This window comes from Andrographis paniculata, unplaced genomic scaffold, assembly GCF_009805555.1.
Source record: "Andrographis paniculata isolate CXL003 unplaced genomic scaffold, ASM980555v1 Contig87END, whole genome shotgun sequence".
NCBI classification, from domain to species: domain Eukaryota; kingdom Viridiplantae; phylum Streptophyta; class Magnoliopsida; order Lamiales; family Acanthaceae; genus Andrographis; species Andrographis paniculata.
Window position 1 is genome coordinate 2,064,459 of NW_026137625.1, and position 24,475 is coordinate 2,088,933.

The 24,475-nt window shown below is 29.8% G+C and overlaps 1 protein-coding gene across 1 annotated transcript; it reads left to right on the top strand.

Moving 5' to 3' along the window:
• The first annotated feature begins 4,351 nt into the window (after positions 1 to 4,351).
• Positions 4,352 to 13,077, top strand: LOC127242657 (CMP-sialic acid transporter 3-like). The gene is made up of 16 exons (XM_051262291.1): positions 4,352 to 4,635; positions 5,084 to 5,299; positions 6,381 to 6,497; positions 6,928 to 6,984; positions 8,078 to 8,155; positions 8,446 to 8,490; positions 8,753 to 8,812; positions 8,985 to 9,107; positions 9,225 to 9,302; positions 10,622 to 10,691; positions 10,870 to 10,977; positions 11,117 to 11,250; positions 11,371 to 11,450; positions 11,919 to 11,967; positions 12,063 to 12,123; positions 12,701 to 13,077. Exons 2-15 carry the CDS (start codon positions 5,132 to 5,134, stop codon positions 12,108 to 12,110), a joined length of 1,215 nt encoding a protein of 404 aa, XP_051118248.1. The 5' UTR covers positions 4,352 to 4,635; positions 5,084 to 5,131; the 3' UTR covers positions 12,111 to 12,123; positions 12,701 to 13,077.
• Positions 13,078 to 24,475: the final 11,398 nt, after the last annotated feature.

Here is a 24,475-nt window from a genome sequence, read left to right on the forward strand (position 1 = left end):
GTTAAGAACCAACCTATTTTTCTTCTCATATATGTTGATGATATGTTGATTATTAGTCCATGTTTAAAGCTTATTGATAATGTAACTAAGTGTTTGTGTGATAATTTTGACATAAAATTGTTGGGTGATGCCAAAGTGATTTTAGGCATGTGTATCACTAGGGATAGGAAAAATTCAAGACTGTTTTTAAATCATTCTACTTATATTTCGAAAATTCTTAAGAAATTTTCTATGAGTGATGCTAAATCTGTTTCTGTTCCTATGGCTTCTAATTTTGTGCTAAGTAGGGATCAATGTCCCAAATCAGAGTCTGATTTTGAATATATGAAACGTGTGCCATATTCTAATGCTATAGGTTCCATAATGTACTTAATGGTTAGCACTATGCCAGATTTAGCTTATGTTATGAGTTGTTTAAGTAGGTATATGTCGAACCCGGGTTTAGAACACTGGCATGCATTAAAATGGGTGTTTAGATACTTAGTTGGTACAATTAATGTTGGTCTTGTGTTTGGAAAACATACTGAAAATATTAAATTAGAGGGTTTAGTGGATTCAAATTATGCAAATGATAGGGATAGTAGAAAAAGTACTACTTCTTATGTTTTTACTTTGTGTGGGACTTGTATAAATTGGAAGTCTCAATTACAACACGTTGTTGCACTATCCACAACAGAATCTGAATATGTTGCAATTACTGAAGCTTTAAAATAAGCAGTGTGGTTAAAAGGATTAATCAGTGAATTAGGTTATTTACAACATAGTGTTACTGTTTTTTCGAATAGCCAGTCAGGAATTCAGTTATGCAAAAACCCGGTATTTCATGATAGGACCAAACATATTGACGTACGTTTTCATTTTATACGTGATATTGTATCTAAAGGAATTTTAAAATTAGAGAAAATCCCATCTGAATATAACCCATCTGATATGGGTACTAAAGTTTTGTCTGCAAATAAATTTGTATTTTGTATGACATACATACATTGTGATACTTTTGATTAGCCTCATATTACTTAGAGTAGTAGGTAGGCTAAGTTAATGTTTTGTTATAACATTATTTTTGGTGCAGGTAAAGATTATATGGACAATGATGAACCCCATTTACTTGGATGAAAAATCAGGTGGAGGATTTGTTGGATTTTTTGTCCTTCGGATCCACCCCAATACACTGCACACCAACAATTATGCAGCCCGATCGAATCAGGCCTGGCTTGTGATATACAACCCACACCACAACCACACCCGTTGCTGACCCTTACCTGAGATGCGCTCCTTGCCCATGACCTGCCTAGGATCCGCATCCTTTTGCGAGGCCTGATCTGGGCCGTTGATTACAGATCTTGATCTTAGCCGTCCATTTCCATTTGGCATGTATATATACATATAGAGAGAGAGTCATTATATACAAAACTCTCTAATCTCACTCTCTCTTTACGCACTACTCTCTGGCCTTCCCCTTTCTCTCTCTCGACCCACTGCTCTCCTCTTTCCGGTGACTTTCACGGCGGTTCACGGCGGTTTCTTGGTGGTGCCTTCCTCCTGTAATATTGTGGAGTTCCTGTGACACGTTTGTTTTCCCCTTTTGTGTAGTCGTTCGTAGCCGAAAGGGGCTCGCTCGACGTTGTAGGCCTTCGGGTGCCTTGTTTGTGTTTGTGTGGGGTTATATATAGTGTGTATCACGGTTGTGGCGGGTTCGTTTGTGTAGTCGCTAGTTTAGGTGTGTATAGTGTCGATTTTGTGATTTTCCGAGTTAGGTTGGGGCTGAGCCTAACCAATTCTAGTTCAATATTTGTGTTGTTACTCGATTTCTTTTATACTTTATCGAAGTGTTTATATGGTGCCGTGTTCTTCCGCTCCAACCAAGTTACCGGCAGGTGAAGGAAGCCTTGCGCAGTATCCGCCGGCCGGATTAAAATCCTAGTCGTTCCACTGTTGAAACATCACCGTCCTCCCTCCTCAGGCAGCGGGCAGCTTCCCTTCCCTAATAGATTGGGATTCCATATATAATGTTCGCAAAATTCTTCCTTCCAATTCCACGAGAAATTTTCAATTGGGAAGGGTTTCTTTATTATCTTATTTTGATGTCGATTGATTTATTTTGTAATGGAAACTTTGCATTTCTTGGTGGATTCGTTGGTATAAAGGCTGTTGCAATATTGTTTGGATTAGATCCGAATTTAATGTGTGGATTATTTTAGATATGGTTGTGTTTTGATTTGAGATTGTGTCTGTTAGAGTTAGTTTGGTTGGATTATGGATCTAGGGTTCAAATTTCTTCCATTTATTTTGGTTGTTTAGCTGGTGGGGAAAATCCTTAGAAATTTTGGTTTAGATGATGGTTGTGTTTTTGTGTTCCCGTTTTTGCCTCTGGTTTTATTTTGTGTTCGAATTTGTTTTTATATTTTACTCCATCCGTCCCAAACAAGTGCAACATTTAATTTTGACACGAATTTTTTAGGTGAGTAGTATTAAGTAGGATAATTTAGAAATCGGGTGATGTGATGTGTGGGGTAGAGATTAAATATAATTAATTATTTCGTATTTTGGAAATGTTGCAGGGTGATTGGGACATACCAAAGAAGAAATGTTACAAGGTGTTTGGGACGAAGGGAGTACTTTAGTTTTTACCACGTCAAACAATTATTCAAAATCAAAATTCAAAACCAAAATCCCGAAAGTATACATACACAAAATAAAATTTAGATTACGATACGTGAAGTAATATGAGGAACACGTGTTCTGGTGCAGGGCCAAATTAGTATGAAGATGACCTCACCTGCACCAGACCACCTTTGTTCAGATATAATTTTTTGTCTTTTAAACTGAAGTCATTGTGTGATTTTTTTTAAAAAAATGAATCAGGGTGTGTTTGTTTAGAGAATTTCGGGGGACAAATACTATTTACGTAATTTTTTTTAAAAAAAATATCAAATCAAACACCTATTTTTTATTTTTTATATAATAAAAAAAATAAATAAATTTTACATACATAGTATCACATAAATACTTATTTATATTAAATCATACAACTACTCAAATTCAAAAGCGCATCTCCTCGCTACATCACAATTAAAAAAAATAAAAATTACTTGCTTCCCAGCATCTCTGTTTTATTCCATTGCCAATTGGGACACATGACACTTATTGTATATATGTATATATATGATATATATGATATATATTTTGTTTTTTTAATTTATATTGAATTTATTGTTATATTTAAATTTTTTAATATATTTATAGTTCATAATATTTTGTATTCTACACAATGATACCAATATTGAATATATTTTATTAATTATAAATTTAAAATATATAAATACAAATATTATATAATTATATTAAATAAATCAATATTAGTAAATTTAATTTAATTTATTAAATAAAATATAATTATAAATTTTAAAGCAATTAAATAATATAAAATTATATTAAACAAATCAATTTATTTTTGGCTCGTTTAATCTTTTAAAATGCATTGTTATATCACATCACAATATTTATTTTTATCATTGCAATGTAATGTAATATAATGTAATTTTTTCTCGTTTAATATTTTAAAATGCATTGTTATATCACATCACAATATTTATTTTTATCATTGCAATGTAATGTAATATAATATAATTTTTTCTTCCAAAATTTAATTATTATTTTTATATTTTATTTTTTTAATTAACCAATAATAATTATAACAATAAAAATACAAATTTGATATTAAAATTAAATTTGAAAAATAAATTAAAACTAAATTTAATTAAATAATAAATAATATAATTTTTTTCTCATAATTTTTTAATAAATCAAAATATTGTTAAATAATAATATAATATAATATAGTATAATAATTAAATAAATAATTAATATTAAATATTAAAACTATAATTAAAAATAATATATATATAATATAAAAATAAAAATTTATTAAAAAATTAGGATGAGTATTTTATTGTAAAATCGGTTATCTACGTTGCGGATGCTCTTACTTTTTGCTCTTTACCTCTTGCATTGTTGGAGGCTTTCAAGTTTCAATCGCACGTGGCGATAAACAATAAGCCGACATTTCATGTTTGTACTCTAGCTTCCGAAGCTTGTACTCTTCCCCACCGCTGGCTTTCGGCCATACGTGGCTCCAAACAATAGGCTACTAGTCGTACTTGTACAGCATGCATCGAATCTTGTACACTTGTCCTCACCGACTATTCCACGGCATAGAGAATACAAATAATGTCAAAATTGCGATGGACTCACATCAACAACAAAATCAATAATATAAAAATTAATTAACCCTTAATAATCATAATTAAAAATATTAATATTAAATTAATTGTTAGGTCGAAATTTTTGAAACGGTGGTTAAGAGACCAATTTCTGCCGTTGTTGGGTTCGTCTGCTAGAGAAGACCTTCTCGTGTCGAAATCTCTGCTGCAGAGTATATATTTCGATTCCCTTTAAAATCACACTGCGCCGAAGAAGGATTGATTGCAGGGAAGCTGAATCCTGCTGGACTCCTCTGCTCGGATCTCATATAAAGTGCGGGATTTTAATTTTGGTCTGCCAGATCCAGCTGCTTCTGCCGTGCCGTTGAATCGCACGCCGAATCGGGATCGGGCTCGACTTTTGTTGATCCAGGTATGTGTATTTCTGTCGATTTGGTTTGTGATTGCCGCTGATTTTGCGATCCGGACCTCAATTTCGGTAGATCAGGTTTGTTATTTTTGGGTGTTGGTGATGGATTTTGTTTTTGTTTGGTTGTTTGATTGTTTGATCCCGTTTGGGTAATTGGGATTGGGGTTGGTGTGGTTTTTTTGTGGGGGAATTTATTGAGGTTTTCGTTTGGACGAGATCTGGTTTTGAAGCACTTTTTGAGGTGGATTAGAATGGGAGCAATGTGGGTGTGGTTATGTTTGGGAGTTGTTTGTAAAATTCCGTTGTTTGTCTGTTTTGTTGCTGGGAATGTTGGACGCGAGCTTATGATTGTTTGGTTGCTGATTGATTCATGATTTGGCGATCAAGGGGGTTTGGGAGAATTTGTATTTGGTGAAGAAGGAGCTGATGGTGGTGTAATTCTGTTGCTTAGGTTTAATTCTGCACGGCCCCATACTTTGAAGTTGGGTTGGGTGGCTTAATGAAGAACGGGATGATAGAGTGTAGTGTCTGTCATTCCAAGCTGGTATCACCGTCCTCGAGACCTATTTCAAGAGCTTATGATAAACATAGGAGCAAGGTATCATCAAAGCAGAGAGCTCTCAATGCCTTATTGGTTGGTGGAGATTGCATCCTTGTTGGTTTGCAGGTATATGTTCTACTTTCTTAGGATACCTCTTTCTATGTCTGGTCCAATGGGATCTTGTACCTTATTGTTTCTGCAGTTGATTTTTCAACTCTGCCTTTGCTGAAATAAGTATAGGATCTTATTAACTTTTTCATCAATTCCAAGATTTTTACTCTCTAGGGAGAATCTTCGTTGTCAAAGTTTGGAGTTAGGCAGTACCTAAGTACTTGATGAGAGATTTTGACACCAGGGAATGAGAGATAGGCAGTACCTAAGTACCAAGATTTTATTAACTTTTTCATCAGTAACAAGATTTTTACTCTCTAGGGAGAATCTTCGTTGTCAAAGTTTGGAGTTAGGCAGTACCTAAGTACTGGATGAGAGATTTTGACACCAGGGAATGATCCTATAAGTTAGACACAATTTCTGTAAAGTTCTGTTATTGAATTCTATCCATAAGGGCAACAAATTGAAAATTATGTAACACTTTGAAGAACTGTTCAACTGATAGTAGTTTGAGTCCTTATAGTATACATTATTAATTATTGGAATAATGAATCCCCCTATAAAAAAATGAAGAAGTGTCGCAAAAGATTGCTTAGTGTTATTTAGGTCCAAAACTGAATAGAACGCTATAGGCTAAAAGTGAAGAGTGTAAGGATAACAAGATTAATTGCCAAAATTACTGGATACTGTAACATAATTGCCAAAATTTTTTGTCCACCAGTTGCTACTTGCTGCCCAACCCTGCAATACGCTCATAGTTTTGTGCATTTTCTCATTGATATTATGTCAATAAAAGAAAAAAATAGATTCTAGATGTAGATAACTGAATGATGTTGAGTTTCAGCTTTTCTGTTATATTGAAGGTTTTTAATAATTCAGATGTATATATATCTTAATACCTATGTATGCATTTATTGATTCTCCATTATTATTATTATGATTATTATTTTCTAAATGTTTGTTATTGGACTTTTGAGTATCATGTTTCTCTGAGCATCTTTTCTACATGATTGCATGTGATACTAATTAAATAATAGTCTTGATCATCATAATCTTTTATTTGCCCATCTGATTTTCAGTTCTTTTTGTCTTTCAGCCTATTTTGGTGTATATGTCAAAAGTGGATGGGCGCTTCAACTTTAGTCCTATTAGTGTCAACTTTTTGACAGAAATTGCAAAAGTTATATTTGCAGTTTTAATGCTTATATTTCAGGTAATTGTTCTCTACATTATTCTTTTATTGGGATTCTGATTATATGTTGATATATATATATATATCTAGGTATAGATTTAGGCAAGTGTTGGATGGGAAAGCATTTATTATTATTGATATACTAAGCAAAAACCTAGAGGAAAATGACAAGCATGTGTTATTAGAAGTTAGAGGGTGATTCAACTCTTGTAAAAGCACATTCGTCTTCTATCTTCTGTTTGGTAGCTCGCCAAAAAAAATTATGATATTTTGTCAATATTCATCATTAAGTTGGGAAATATGGTCTTTCCTATCAATTCCTGCAAAATTTCGTTAATAATGTGAGTAGTAACCTGATGCTTATGAGGGATTTGGATATTATGTATCTATATGAGCATCAAAATGATTTTCAATCTGTGTTGTTCTTAGAGTTCTATTGTTTTTCTTGTAGGCTAGGCGGCAGAAGGTTGGAGAAAAGCCACTTCTATCATTTTCCACATTTATTCAGGTGAGTTTGTACACTCATCTAGCATTTTATGAAAAACTTTTAACTAAAAGAAGCATTTGAGTAGAAAAGATATGATTTTGAAGTCTGATGATCAAGATTAAGTGAAAAAGCAAACCTTGCTAAATCACTTGCCTGTTTTACAGTTCATTTTGTGATATATGACTATGATACATTAATTTTCTTTGTGATCATGTTTTGAAGTATAATGGATAGTTCACTCAGTTGAAAAGTGGGAGAACTTAATCATGTAGGTAGAATGCCTGGATCCAAGATACCTGTGATGTGATTCATGTTTGTTTTTGTGTTCCATTTGGTTGGGGGATGCAAGGTGGTGAAAATTTTTAGTGACAAACTGACAACCTTTTGATATGTATATGGTATATGTTTACAAAAACACAAAAAATGCTTGATCTAGTAGTTATGCATTATATAAATACATGGTTGGCTGTTGGTACATATCCTCTACCAACAGTGTCTTACCTGCTAAATACCTTTATTCTACAAACAGCCCCTTTTCAATCACTACTCCTTTTTGAAGTTCTTTTCAATTTTTCATCCTGACTCCTGCAAAGTTAACATAAGTTATGATTCACATAAGGAGTTCATGCCTAGTTGTATAAAAACAAATAAATGTTTCTTGAATTAATAGATACAATCATGCTTGTTGTCAAAAAGTGAGTTACAGGAGTTAAGGTGAAAGAAAGTGCTGATCAATTTATCAAATTGAATTGTATTTATTTTTTTGGTGGGTTCTGATTGTTCTGGACTAATAATTTTAGTCCCCAGAAAGTATGTCATGTTATGGTTTTCCTTCATGATGTTTTTTCTTTATATTTATGTGTTATTAACATATTTTTTGATTTATATAAAACTGATTGTACTTTCAGATTCATTAGATTCCTAAATATAACTTCATGAATTCCACTATAATCTTCAAGTGCATTTTGGATACTTTTCAGGCAGCTTGTTGGTCACCAGTATTGGTAGAACTGTTTGGTTTTTCTATGAACATCTTAAGATGACTGTCTCACATTCTTATCTTCCTTCTGCCATGGTGCCTTTTCTTGATAAAATTATTCATCTTCTCCTGCAGGCTGCTCGTAATAATGTGCTTCTTGCTGTTCCTGCTCTTCTATATGCTATCAATAACTACCTGAAATTCATCATGCAGGTATGCGCCATATGGCATATATCTTTCCTGATCTGTGTAATTTCGTTCTAGCTTTTTATTGATGTGCCATGTTTTTTAATTGAGTATTAACTGGTGAACCACTGTTGAACCTCAACCTATATATAAATTATGTGTTTGATTTGATTATCTTATTCAGGAATAACTTTGTTTTGATCTTTTGCAAGAGTACCTTCTTTCAGCTATAGGGCACTTGAATATACTGAACTACGATTTTTTGCTTCCTTCTAAGCACTTCTAATTTTAGTACAACTGTTTAATTCTTTTCTCAGCTATATTTCAACCCTGCAACAGTGAAAATGTTGAGCAATCTAAAGGTATTTTGTTCTATCTCTTCTTTTTCTGTTTATTGTCTCATATCCGTATTTTCAACACATTGTAATGGAATAAGTTTGGGCAGCTTGGGCCATGAAAATGATCAAATCCCTCTCTCTTTCATTCCCTTTTCCACTTGTATGTGTGCTTCTTTCCATACTAAGGCTGTTATATATAAAGACGGAAGTTACAACTTTGCAGAGAACTGTGATTTTGGTAAACAGTCACTATTCAACATCTCAGTGCATTTTTATTGATTTACAGGTTTTGGTTATTGCCATACTACTGAAGATCATAATGAAGCGGCGGTTTTCAGTAATTCAGGTATAATGGAAACTGAAGTATATTCAATCATAATAACATGTAACATGGATGATTGAGGCATACCAAAACATGGAGTAGTAAGAGCTCTATTTATGGAGCATCTTTAAGAGGAGACTGTAAGGCAAGCTATATTTATACATATGAAATTTAATACTGATATATTTTGTCACAGTGGGAGGCACTTGCTTTGTTGCTCATTGGCATTACTATAAATCAGCTTAAATCATTCCCTGAGGGTTCCACTGCGTTGGGTCTTCCGGTTACAACTGGGGCATATGTATATACATTTATATTTGTAAGTAGTATGGTTCCTTAATCCAAGAAAATGCCTTGATATTTATCAACAAATTTGTTTCCCTTTTACATGTTACTTTTTCCTATGTTCATTCTCTGTTTTGAACATGCAATGCAGGTTACGATTCCTTCTATGGCCTCGGTCTTCAATGAGTATGCCTTGAAAAGCCAATATGACACCAGCATTTATCTTCAGGTGATATGATCTGATAGAGTTGGCTGTCGTCTATGCCTTTTGTTCTCTTTGGTTTTTCAAATCTTCTACCTCTTTTATTTGCCTCCTGTAGGTCATACCTACCGATTACATCACTCCCTCCCCAGGAAAACGTACTTACATTTAAATGAGTGCACAAAATATGAGCAGAAATTGAGTTTGAGTAATACTATTTTCGAATCAGATTTTTGCTATTCCCAAACAACCCAAAACATCAAACATTTCCAAAACACAACTAAGGGTGTGTTTGTTTGGATGACTTGTTTTGATTTCTGCCATTCACAATTTTTTGCGTCTCCAAAAACATCAAATCAAATATTGTCTCCGTCCTGTAAAATCATATAGGTTTGCTTGGGCACAAAGATTAAGAAATAATAAATATTTTAATATTAAAGTGTGGTAGGTAAAAAGTCAAGTAGAGGTATTATAGGAAATTTATTATTGATTGATAAAAAGGTGGTGGAGTAAGTAGGAAAAATAGTAACAAATTAGTTGTTATTTATTAAAATATGTGTAATAAAATTGTAGGGGGATAAAGTTGTTTACTATAAGGATGTGTTATCTTCAGTATTATAATTCTTAGGATTATTTCAATAGATTATATAATCATGAGATTAATTAATATAATGTTTACTTCGTTTAATTAAATATAGGATAACATAAACTTTAGTATAAATATTATGTGGATAAATTAATCCTACCCATCTAGATAGGATTAATTATGCTTAATTAGTGTAGCTGGCTTTATTCATTACCGGGTTTTAATCAGGTATAGTAAATATGATATTATCCATTCTAATGATCTAAAGTACACACACGCTAAATGAATTGTGCATATGTTTAGCAGACAACTAGAATAAGAACAGTGACATAATTTTGGCGGGCAGAAGGAGTATCTATTTTTTTTTTTTTTTTTATTTACAATAAAAATCAATTTTTCATACAAAATATCATATCTATTCCTATTTATATGACATCAAACAACTATTCAAAGTCAAAATTTTACTATTCAAATCAAAATCCCCACACAAACATAAACAAACACTGGGTTATTGAGAAATATAGCTTGATTGCCTTATTAATGCCTTAGCCCATCATGCTGTTTAACACATTGTTTGGTGATGATGAAGTTCAACTGAATTGGTTTGAGTAAGACTAATTTAATGCTGCCACTATGACTTGATAGCATGCTTTTTTATTTTCCCCTGTATGACAGTTGTTATTCTTTCTGTATCCTGAGTTTCACTATTTCTAATGCTTTAGCTCTTGACATTATTTTGTCTTTTATTCTCTTTTTGCAGAACTTATTTTTGTATGGGTATGGAGCTATATTCAACTTTCTTGGGATTCTAGGAACAGCTATTATTAAAGGTACTTGTGAAATGGTTTCCTTCAATGTTTATGCAACAGTTTGGAAATATTTGGTTCTCTATTGTTATAAAATGAAGCAGTACCTAGTTTGTGCTGCCCTTATTATATTTCCAAAAGTGTGAAATTGTCGATACTGCACACTTGATTGCATTATTAATTAAGTGTGCCAATGTTCCAGGTCCTGACAGCTTTAACATATTGGAAGGGCATTCAAAAGCAACAATGCTTTTAATATGTAACAATGCTGCACAAGGGATTCTCTCTTCTTTTTTCTTTAAATATGCTGGTGAGAGGAAGATTCAGAGCTGTGAACTTGAGATTAGTTTCTTTTATAGTGGATTTATTGTACTAAATGTTTACCGCTGTTATTCTATGCTAAATAACTCTGTTAAATGCTTATACATTCTTTTCTCTTATGCTGGCAGATACAATTTTGAAGAAGTATTCATCAACTGTTGCCACTATCTTTACTGGCATAGCATCTGCTGCTTTGTTTGGCCATACTTTGACCATAAACTTTATGTTAGGGATATCAGTGGTTTTTATCTCAATGCATCAGGTATCAAGCTGGTGAATTATCTATTCTGAATTATAATATATATATAAATATATATAAACATATTTGTATGTACATACTGATATATTTTGGAAGTAATGTCGTACATATTCCATCTGTCAGTTCTTTTCACCTCTTTCAAAAGTCAAGGATGAACAACAAAATGGGGTGCTTGAGATGATGGATGTACAGGATACTCACAGGTATATGCTTTACCTTATTGCCTTCCCATCTTAATGTGTTCATTTTTCCAACTGGATTACAATCCATGGAAATGCATCTCGCCTATTCGAAAGACTATTTTAACAGTACGCTCTGCTGGTTGGTCCACTTCCATCACTAGAATGATTGACTATGCCGGTCTTATTATTTCTCTGGTTGGACACATTATAGAGTGTGATTACATTCTATCCCTGAATTCTGGGACATAGTTATTAAAATAAATATAGAAGTTTGATGTGTGTCAATGGAGGTTCTGTTCAGAATTTTTTTTGTTCCAAATCTGTAGTATGTTACCAACATTTTTTGTGTTTTTATGATGAAGGGCCCTCTGGTCATTGCCTGTTTAGCATTTCACACAACATAAGCTCCTCGCCAATTTTTTTTTTTTAATACTTCCCTCTGAAGATATATAAGCTATTGATACACTACATTTTCTGTTCTATGACCAGGGAGAAGAATTCATCCTTCATAAACATGACTGCCGGAGCCAATGAGGAGGTAAAATATGTTCTGTACTTCTCTCTCTCAATTGTGCAATACGCGAATGCTCTTTCTTGCAGGGATGACTGAAATTTTTGTTTTGCTTGTCTCAGGCTAGTCATCATGTGGAGGATGAAAGAAAACCACTTCTTCCCCTTTAAAGTGATTTTGGCAGTACGTAACTGAGGCCTTATTAATTATAAATATTTTTTCTAATTCATGCTCCAACTTGCTGCCAGTGCATGTCCAGGTATGTTAGAGACACCGACAATTTGAAGGCACTCTCAAAATGTCGGCATCTCTTACATATAAATATCATGTATATGATGCAATTCATGTTTTCTTTAAATAAAATAGTGGCAATTTAAGAATTTTCCTTTACATGTTTCAACCTTAATGAAAACTCGATGACAGGCAAATGAAACATATAGAATATAACGGGTGAGATCACTATTTTCATCCTCGCAACCAAGTTATCTTTCTCTTATTGTTTTAGAAGGTGGCAATATACATGTAGTTGGTACAACGTTGATTATATTGGCGGGATGGTCGAATTGAAGTGGTTAGCATTCCAATAATTGGTTTCCTGAGATTTCTGACATAACTTTTCTTCAGAAACAATGATTCTATATCTTGTTTGAAGCTGCAATACATGCTAATAAATTTGCCTGAGCTCCTTAATAAGCATGTGAAATACTGTTTTGGTTCGAGACATCATTACAACTAAATCCCTGTTCAAACTCCATTGCAGGTGGTTTCTTCCTGCTCAATTACTCGAATGTGTGGGACATGAGGATTCAGCTGGCAAACTAGGGAAAATAAGACAGCAAATAGCAATCCATCGCCCATAAAATACGGTTGGCGTTATTATTTCTGTCTGACAATGTTGTGAGCTGGCGCGTTCGAGAAGGAAAACGCCACATGTATGCCTTACCCATCTTCTTCTTATTCTTGCCATATAGAGTTACATTATAATGTATGAAATTAGTTGATTCATTTGCAACTCAAGAAATTCTTTTCTTTTTTCCCAATGAAATTCATTTTGGCTTTATGTATACTATACTACCACTAACAATGTTGGTTATCCAATTCTTTTGGCTTTTCCTTTAAGAATATCTCCTATGAACAGCCTTTTATTCTTTGAAGCTATCATTGTTAGATTTAATTATTTTTTGCGAGTGATCATGTCAGTACATTTTGTCCTTTCTTGCTTAAGATATATAAAAAATATATTGTTTTGAATGGATAAAATATATATATATATGGCGAACACATCTTTTTTTTATTTTTTTATTTTTTTTATTTTATATATAAATTATAATAGGTAACTCTTTACGTGGGTATGAAAGTTTGGGTAGTCATGATTCTAAAAATTACTCTTTCATTATCTAAATTTATCTAAATTTATGTTGTTTTTTGGGTTATCACAAGAAAAATAAAACGTTTTTATTTATCTATTTTGTATATTTTTATTATAAAAGACAAAGAAATTCTCTCTAGGTATGCTATAATTACACTTTTGTACAAAATAGACAATTTTATCATTGGTAATTTTATTATTTTTATTTTAATAAATAATAATTAATTTGTCATTTTTTTATTTATCACATTATTTTTTTTATTAATGTTGTAATATTTATTTATAATATTTTTATTTTATATTAAAATATTATTATTTTTGAATTTTCTATCCAACTAAAGAGATATAAGTTATGTTTCTTTTGATGAGTTTGAAAAAAATTTAGTTTGTATTTGGTATTAAAATAATATATGATATGATATTTTGTGAGAAAAATATATTTTTTTCGAAAAAATGCAGAGTTCAAATATTAAAATTTAGAGTTTTTGGACAAAAGAAACATACTCATAATTAACACATAATAATTATTATTTTTGAATTTTCTATCCAACTAAAGAGATATAAGTTATGTTTCTTTTGATGAGTTTGAAAAAAATTTAGTTTGTATTTGGTATTAAAATAATATATGATATGATATTTTGTGAGAGAAAAAAAATATATTTTTTTCGAAAAAATGCAGAGTTCAAATATTAAAATTTAGAGTTTTTGGACAAAAGAAACATACTCATAATTAACACATAATAATTATTATTTATTTTTATTTAAATTTGTGTTCAACTATTTGAGCATAAAATTTACATGACGAGGGGGGAGCAATATCCATATAACACTTTTTATTGTTTTTGAATATTTCGTGGAGCTCATTTCAAAGTTTTTTTTTGTTATATTTTCGAGCATAAAGAAAATATAAATATGCTTATTTTGTTGTGATACATTATTTAAGTGTGTAGGTGTCATTTTTAGAATTTCCATGAAATCAATATGCAACTAATTACTTTATGAAACTTTATAAATAGCATGATTTGTTTAAATTAAATAGATGAATTCACTCCATTTGTTTTTTTTTTTTTTTTAGCATTAGGTTCTTTATCTCTCTCTATTTCCTCTTACCCTCTTTGAAGTTCGAAAAAATTTATGTTAATACCAGAGGTGGTAGAGCGAAATTGATTGAAGACTCCGGAAGAACTATAATATTTTTAATCGAATGAATAAAACTTGACATTCTAAATGCATTTTTTTTTTAGCAAATCTTAAAAAAAAAATTGCTAAATTTTAACGATATTCGTATAAATTGATATCATTTGAGATATCAAATTAGCCAAATAACGAATTTTTGTTGATTAAAAAAATCTTCGTTGGACATGAATATGTACTAGAAAAATTGTTATCACTGTCTTTCGGTTTATATTATATAAAGTGAATGCAATTGAAATGTATCTGGTAGACTAAAAGTTTATAAATTTTATAATTTGACATGACGGGCTTAGGCAATACTCATGATCATACTTTGAAAAATCAAAAGTTATTGAATATAAAAGAGCTTAACTGTGTTGTTTGCTAAAAAAAAAAAAAAGTTAATAACTAAACCATAGCCACCATAAGTGATAATTGAATCCCAACATTTTTAGAACGAATTTAAGGTGACATATGTGGACATCTAGATCCATCGTGTGGACCATTCAATAGTTTATGGTACATATTGATGCATTTACCCAATTGTCGCATGTATGTTTATTATTTATCCGCAATTTGACATTTGCGATGTTGCTTGCTCAAATAATTAATTACAGATACAATTTCTTAATCACCAAATAAAGAAATTTGTATTAACGCTTGTGAATATTCATCCAAGACATTTGATGTTTATTGTATGTATATTATGATTGATATTGAACATCTTGTCTCGTATATACATATTCAAAATGGTCTAAATAAATTATTATAAAAAAATGCTGCAATTAATTACAAGAACTATGCCGATGAAATCTAAATTTCTCGTATCTGTTTGAAGTTACACATTTTTACATGCAGTAGCACTAGTAAGATTAAAACCAACAAGTTATTATAGCTACTCCCCAGTACAATTGGTGTACAATGAAAAACTCAATATATCTCATTTGCAAACATTTGAGTATGCAATTATGTACCAGTATTACTGTTCTAACACACAAAAATGGGCCCCCAATGAAGATTAGAGATATATATCGGGTACAAATCACTATTTATTAGTAAATATTTTGAACAATTAACTGATGATTTGTTTATAGTTCGATTTGTTGACTGTCATTTTAATGAGTCATATTTTCCATAGGGGAACAAACTGATCAATCGAAAAATTACTTGGAAAATACCTTTCAATTCTTTTGATCCTCGTAATAGCCAAAGTGAATTAGAAGTGCAATAAATTATACATTTGCAGCGAATAACAAATAAGTTACAGTAAGGTCTACAAAGAATGCACCAGATAAAATTTGTCCTTGAAGGACAAATACAAAGTGCTAATGAGCCGAATGCACACCTAAAGTGTGACAGGCCTTTAGATTATAAAGATAAAAATATTCGGAAAAAATGAAGAACAATATGAAATGATTGATGAATTGAATGTTAATCAAAATTCTTATGAAATAAGTAGTAACTGAAAAAGTTGATCATAATAAACTTTCTGAAGACGTTGAGCTGAATATAATTTTCCTAAAGAGAACGATGTTATTGAAAATTTAATAAATTATGTTACTGATGGAAAGTATTAGAACTGACATAATTATCGAAAATGCTTTTGCATATAATTTAGCACTTAACTTAATAGAAAATGACTAGGATCCTGAACTATAATAGTTGATGAATGTGGACAAGGAAAAAATTGACCAAAATAAAAAGATGCGATCCAGTTTGAATTGAATTCACTACGAAAATGAAAAGTTTTTGGTTCCATTGCACAAACACCTGAAAATTACAAAGACCTGAAATTGATTTTAATGAAATTTAATCTCCAATAATTGATAGAATAACATTTCGATATCTTGTCAGTTTGGTAGTTCATAAAAAATTGGATATGCGTCTGATGGACGTCGTAATTGCCTATTTTTATGGTTCATTAGATATTGATATCTATATGAGTATCCTTGAAGGATTCAGTATATCTGAAGCATGCAAATCGAAGTCAAAAGAATATTGTTCTATTAAATTACAAAATTTTTTGTATGGACTTAAACAATCTGATTGCAAGTGGTATAATCGTCTTAGTGAATCATTTTTTAAAGAAATATATGTCAATAATTCTATTTGCCAATATGTTTTTATAAGGAAAAGTTGGAGAAGTTTTGTTATAATTACTGTTTATGTGAATGATTTGATTTTAATTGAAACTCGTGAATAGGTCAAGAAGTTATTGAATATTTGAAAATTGAGTTAAATCAAGGATTTTGGAAAAATGAAATTCTGTCTTTGTCTATAAATTGAACGTTTAAAAGATAGAATTTGATCCACCAATCTGTATATACACATAAGTTATTTATATAATTTGTCATGAAGTACCATATTTAAATGTTATTGGCGCACTAATGTATTTGACTAACAATACAATATCATATTTAGCATTTATTGTAAATTTATTAGTACGATTTAGTGCAATGTGAACATAACGATATTGGAAAGGCATTAAACATATTTTTTGTTATATCTAAGGAACAATTGATCTCATTTTATTATATTCAAAGAATTTGGACATGAATTGATTGAATAGGCAAATGTTGGGTCTCTTTCTGACCCGTATAAAGTCAAGTCTCAGACTGACTATATCTTTACTTGCAGCGGTATTGTGGTATCCTAGAGATCCACTAAACAGACATTAACCACCACATCTTCGAACTATGCTGAAATAATAGTAATTCATGAGGCTAGTCGAGAATGTGTTTGGTTGAGATCAATAATTCACCACATTTTTAAAAAATTGGTTTGAGATCTGAAAATGTTAATCTTCATATTATTTTATATAAAGATAATGCAATTTGTATAGATCAAATAAAAGGAGAATATTTCAAGAGAGATAGAACAAAATATATTTCACCAAAAATTTTCTTTACTTACGATCTTCAGGAAATTTAACAGATTTATTTACTAATATTTTACTGACTGCCATTCGAAAAATTGATGAAGAAAAACAGTTTGCATCGATTACGGGATTAAAAGTAATGTCCATATTATGGGGGCCAATTTTGAAAGCATAAATTACGTATTTCTTTTTCTTCATTTGAATTTATGTCCCAATGAATTTTTTCTTGATAAAATTTTAACGAAAAATATTCATTACAATTAATAACAGCTAATGAGGAGTATTGTAACACATCATGTAAGTATCATTATTTTGAGTTTCCATAAAAATGATTTCACTTTATTTTTCCTTGCATTTAGCTATTACCTATCTCCTCTCACCATCTCTCTCTATTTAGTGTACTTTATATATAGATATATATATATATTACCGTACACATTTACATATACATATAATAATATATATTCCCTCAACAAATTCGGCATGTTTCATATAATTTAATTTTTTTTTAAATATAATTACACTTTAATCATATTTTAAAAATTTATAATTTAAATTTTTTTATTTTAATTAAATTATTTAATCATCTTAATCTAAAACTATAATTATTTTTATTATATTATAATTAATTTTACTGATACACTTCTTAATTACTTACTAATTATATAATATCTAAAACTATATACCGGACTAAGGTGGATAAATTTGGTGGGACGGAATAAGAATATTTTCATTCTATTACATATACTACATCGATACACATATATATGCATATATTACACATATTTGTTTATCTATATATATATATATATATTACTTATTATTATATCTTGTTTTATATTACACAACATATTTGTATTTGTATTTTTTATTTGTTTAACTATGCTGTAAAAATATTAATATATTTTGAATTATTTTGAGAATAGTTTAAATTTAAATAAAAATTGTTGTGGATGCACCTATTTCATTCTAACAAGGTTTAAATGATGTTGATGCTCTCCTGCGTCAAAGTAAGGAGAAAATCTGTGCTTACCTTTGAATAACACAACAGAATGAGCAAGTTGGTAGTTATGACAAATCCAGTGGACTTCAACAACTTAACCGCATAACTGTCTAACAATTGCAACTGATCTTCAACATCATTCCAACTAATTTTCAATTGTGTCGTCCATATTCTTCTTTAAATAGGGTCATATTCTATTATGTAATAAACATTTAATCCAAGTGTTCAATGTGATTATTTTTTGTTGTTAACTTGTTCTTTTGAGAGCTCCAAACTGTAAGATGTCTTGATTCTTGATAAAGCTATGGAACAACGAAAGAAAGATTAACTAATTTAAGCCTGATATTGTGTAACCAACGGATGTTAGTAATTCGTAGCAATTAAGTATGCGAAAGCCTTCTTGACCTAATTAGTTGTAATCTGAATTTAATCCTGGCAGAAGAGAGGTATCAAAAAGGTAGAGTCATTAGCAAAAATAGTGTTTGTCTATTGAGTCATAGAAATATCCAGTGACAATGGTTTTCCTTTTAAATAATATTCTTAATTGGGTGCGTTGAAGCCTCGTTGTAACTCTTTTATGATCAAGTATCAATCGAGTAAAAAAATTGATTTAAATGAATACGTATGATCACACATTTTACTTACATTGATTTCATTATTAGACATATGTTTCGTTATTTGATCATCATCATCCGCTCATCTCATTGAGAAAAACTTAGTCATTTAGCAACGCACAAATACCTCATTTCACCCTATCATTAGATATAATATATGCTTACAATTTACTTTGTTCACTTCACTATAAACATATACCTCTCACTCACAACCATTCTGCTCCGCTCACCATCATCCTAACTGTATTCATTTATCAGAAACCTTCGATCTGCACAACATTACCGCTCCGCTCATTCTACTAATTTCTTTACATAATTGTTTTTTTTACTGTATTCTTCGTTTGCTCAGACTTAATTGTAAGTATTTATTTGATCTTTATTTCATAATTTAAAATATTTGAGTTCTACTTAGGGTGTGTTCGTTTGTAGAATTTTGTTAAAATTCTACTATTTATCCAATTTTTTCCCCCCAAAAACATCAAATCAAACACCTATTTTTCATTTTTTATATTATACTAAAAATTAATTTTACACTCAAAACATCACATCACCACCTATTTATATCACATCATACAACTATTCAAATTTAAAATTTTTACTATTCAAATCCCAACTCAAAATCCAAACCCCCAAACAAACACACCCTTAAAAACTCACTAGTAAAAAAAATATAAATGTAAAAAAAATTGGAAACTACATCAACATTTTTTATTAATTCAATATCTGATCATTGCAATATGCCAAGATCCCAAACATTTTATGATATATATATATCTTCAACTTTTATATTTTCCTTATCATCCCCATACTGGAACCGCTCATATTCCTTGGGTATTGACAACATACGGACCTGGATGTCCCATGGCGGTGTCGGTGCATTCCACATAAACTTTCCATCAAATTATTTTGGCGGGTCATAGCAAAAGTTAAAAATCCACCTCTGATAGAGGTTTGCCGTTGCTTTCCAAGCCTACTGTGGCGTAAGGGCCCAATCCTGATCTTCCCTACTCTTCTAACGTCTGGGGCAGAATTGTAGTATGGTCATACTCCAATTGCTCTGGCCTTGAGGTTTGACCTCTAAGAGGTCCTGCGATAATTCAATAGTTTATTTCGACGGTATAATTTTTGTTTGCCATCGAGTTTCCACCATTCTGAAAGGGTACTTTTGGTCCGATGTGATTTTCAGGTGGTACAAATGAATTCCATGTAAGCATTGACATCGTTCATTGATATTCCACTAGATAATCTCGTAAAAGTCAAATTTTGTCCCACTATATGTGCCAATTGTTAGAAAAATGAATTTTCTGTGAGGCTCCAAGCCTTGTTCAAATATATTATGCGCTAGATAATCAAACGATGTGATCAGGTCCCAAAAATGCTCCACAAAGCTTGTCTGTCATCGTATTAAATTCTATACTTTTGATGACTTTAAACATAGAGCCTTTAGGTGATTTCAAATCTTGATAACTAAATCGACGGAATTGCATATAAAAACTATTAAAAATTTAAAATAATATTAAAATATATTGAAATTAACAAGAGACAAAGAATGTTAATTGAAAATCGATGTAATTGCATAAAAATTACTAAAAATTACATTCGAGAAGCTTTGGTTGTTTATGATGTCCTAGGTCTTGCTCTAGCCTTTTCCAGTTTTTTTGTTGCGATTCCTTCTTGTTCGAGTCCTATTGGGCCTATGTCCAACAGTAGTGTAATAAATATAGTTAAATAAAAGTTTTGAAATTTTTAATTTTTTAAAATATTAAAAAAATAGTATTTGAATTGGTACTTTGTAAAATAATATATATATATATATTTGATTTATTGTAAATAAATAGGCCTCCGTGTGTTTGCTTGAAAGATTTTGTGGGATTTTCATTATTCCTACAAAATTTTATCCCAAAAAATATCAAATCAAACACTTATTTTCTATTTGTTATATTATACTAAAATTCAATTTTACATTCAAAACATCACATCAATTCTTGTTTATATCGCATCATACAACTATTCAAATTCAAAACTTTTACTGTTCAAATCTCAACCCAAAATCCAAAACCCTCAAACAAACACATTTTAATTAATAGTAGAAGTTATGTCGATAACAATCGTGTAAGTTTCTCATTTCATTGTTTAAATATTTAGCCATATCATTTATAAATACATAAAATAAAATTATTCAAACCGAAATAATTTTGTTTCAATAATTTTTTTAGAATTTTTATTATTCATCAATAAATAGTAGGTATATCCCACTTTTCCACAATAATTGTGTAAGTGAGATAAATTTGTTGTATATTGAGAATCATTTATTAAAATTGTAAATAAAATTATTATTTTAAAACAAATAAAATACAAAACAAGATTATTATTTTAGAACGATAAAAATATTAAAAAAATATATTTCATTTAATATTTTTTAATAAAATTCCCAAACAAACACACACTATTGTTGCTAAACAATGGAATATATTATTTTATGTTAATCATTGTCCATTTTAAATTGTGAAGCATACACATATTTGAAACATTCTATTACTATCTAAAGTCCAAACAATTTTTTTTTAGTGGCAATGTACATTAAAGCTTTGTTAATGTATTTTTGTTCTTTTTCAAACTTCATGAAGATGTCAAATAATGTACTATATTCATTTATCTTTGTGACATAAAACTCAATAGAGTAAAAATCATTTTTGGTCCCATTCAATATCACAATTATCAATTTTGGTTTTATTCAAAAAAAAATTATCAATTTTGGTCTCACTCAAATAAAAATTTATCAATTAGTCCCAAATCGGTTGACTGGGACTGAACACGGTCGTGTTGAATGACTCAGAAGGTACTGGGCGTCCCAGGCAGCCAACACGGCCGTGTTGGTCTCAATACGGCCGTGTTGATTACCTTGCACTTTTGAACACGGCCGTGTTCTTGCCCGTGTTCTGAACACAACCATGTTCCTGCCCATGTTCCTATCCATGTTCTCAACACAGCCATGTTCTAGGCTATGTTCATGCGCATGTTCTCAACACAGCCATGTTCTAGGTCATGTTCACGACCATGTTTTCAATATAATCATATTGTAGGTCATATTTATTATTATTTTTACTTTTTAGTTAAAATTATTTGATATAAATATATATATTTATAATTCAACAAAAATATTTTTTTACAATTATTTTATAATATAAAAAATAATCAATTTTTAATATTTTAAAAATATATAAAAACAATAATATATTAATATATATTTTTAATAATACTCTCTCCGTCCCACTTACCATGTCCACATTGCAGTTTATGTCCGTCCCACATCCCATGTCACTTTCTTTTTTGGAAAATAATTACACACTATTTTTTAATTTAATGTTTTTAAATTTTAATTAGTTATTTTAATCTTAATTTATAATTATTTATATTATATGATAATTATTTTCACTAATACATTTTTAATTATCTACTAATTATACTTATCATAAATTCTCGTGTCTACCGTGAGCCAGACATCCAATGTGAGACGGAAGTAGTATTATTTTAAAATATTGTTTTGAATAATAAATTTAATTTATAATTTATAGAAATAATTAATTTAAAATAATATTTTAAAATTTTTATTATAAATTTTTTTAAAAATATATAATGATTATTAAAAATATATTAATATATTATTATTTTTATATATTTTTAAAATATTAAAAATTGATTATTTTTTATATTATGAAATAATTGTAAAAAATATTTTTTTTGAATTATAAATATATATATTTATATCAAATAATTTTAACCAAAAAGTGAAAATTAATAAATATGACCTACAATATGATTATATTGAAACATGGTCGTGAACATGGCCTAAAACATGGTTGTGTTGAGAATATGCGCAGAAACATGGCATAGAATATGACTGTGTTGAGAACATGGACAGGAACATGGACAGAAACATGGCTGTGTTCAGAACACGGGCAGGAACACGGCCGTGTTTAGAAGTGCAGGGTAATCAACACGGCCGTGTTGGCTGCCTGGGACGACCGGTTATCTTCTGAGTCATTCAACACGGCCGTGTTCAGTAACAGTCAACCGATTTGGGACTAAAATTGATAAATTTTTATTTGAGTTGGACCAAAATTGATAATTTTTTTTTAATGAGATCAAATTGATAATTATGGTATTGAATGAAAAAGTAATATTCCTGAGCGCCATATTTTCCCGTGTAAAAGTATTTGGTTTGCAATTTCAGTATTATTTTTGTAATTATTGACGCAATAAAGTAAATAATAGTATGTAATAATATGTCAATCACGACGATTCAAACAAAATTACCATAAACTAGAGTCGAGAGACGGAAACAAATCATCACGGTAGTGGCTACTAGGGCATTCCGATTTTGTTAAATCCGAACTACTTCGAAAATTTGAATTTTTTGAAAAATATCAGCCCGAACCAAATTAATTGTCCGAAATTCAAATTATAAAATCCAAACCAAACTAAAAATTTTAAAATTGCACAATATATTTTAAAATATAAATTTTGTTTATTTCTACTTTTTAAATATTTTTATTAAAGTATTAAATGTATAAAATAAAAAATATATATTAATATTCCCCGTCCTAACTGACAATAATATTTTTATTATTTTTTGTGTATCATTAAAAAATTATTTATTTACGTTACAAATAAAAGTAATTAAACAGAATTACCAAAATACTTTTAGTTTTTATATAAATAATAAATATACTATTACATATATATATATAAATATAAAAGGTGAAAATGTCAAAATTATCTAATTCTTCCTACTGTTCGGTAAAATTTATATATTTGGATTCAGTGCAAATATTAAAAAATAATATTTTATTGAAAAAATAAGAAAAATAAAAAGATAATTGGGTTTTTTTTAGTTAATAATTAAAATTTATGAAAAGATAATGTAATAAAGTTAGTGATATTTTTGTAAATAAAAATTAACTATAGAGTAATATTTAAGTGTTAATTTTTTTTAATTTTGTCAAATTTAGTAATAAAGTAAATTCATTGGACGAATAAAAAATGAGAATAAAAATATATTTGTTTGGGCGGGAGGAAGTATAACTATGAATTTTATATTTTATAGAAATATTATAATTTAATTAAAAGATTTAATATATATAATAAAATATATTATTATATATTGAATTTTGAATTTTAGATTGATTCAAAAATTTATTATATCAATTCGTACCTATTCAAAATTTTAAAATATAAAAAATAATTCAAATCAATACATAAATCTAAATAAAATTGGAATTTTGAATAAGGTAAGGATGGACTAGCCCACCCTCCCGATTTGGTTAGGGTGTGTTTGTTTGAGGGTTTAGATTTTGGGTTGGGATTTGAATAGTAAAAATTTTGAATTTAAATAGTTGTATGATGTGATATAAATAAAAATTGATGCGATGTTCTGAATGTAAAATTGATTTTTAGTATAATATAAAAATAACAAATAAATGTTTGATTTGATGTTT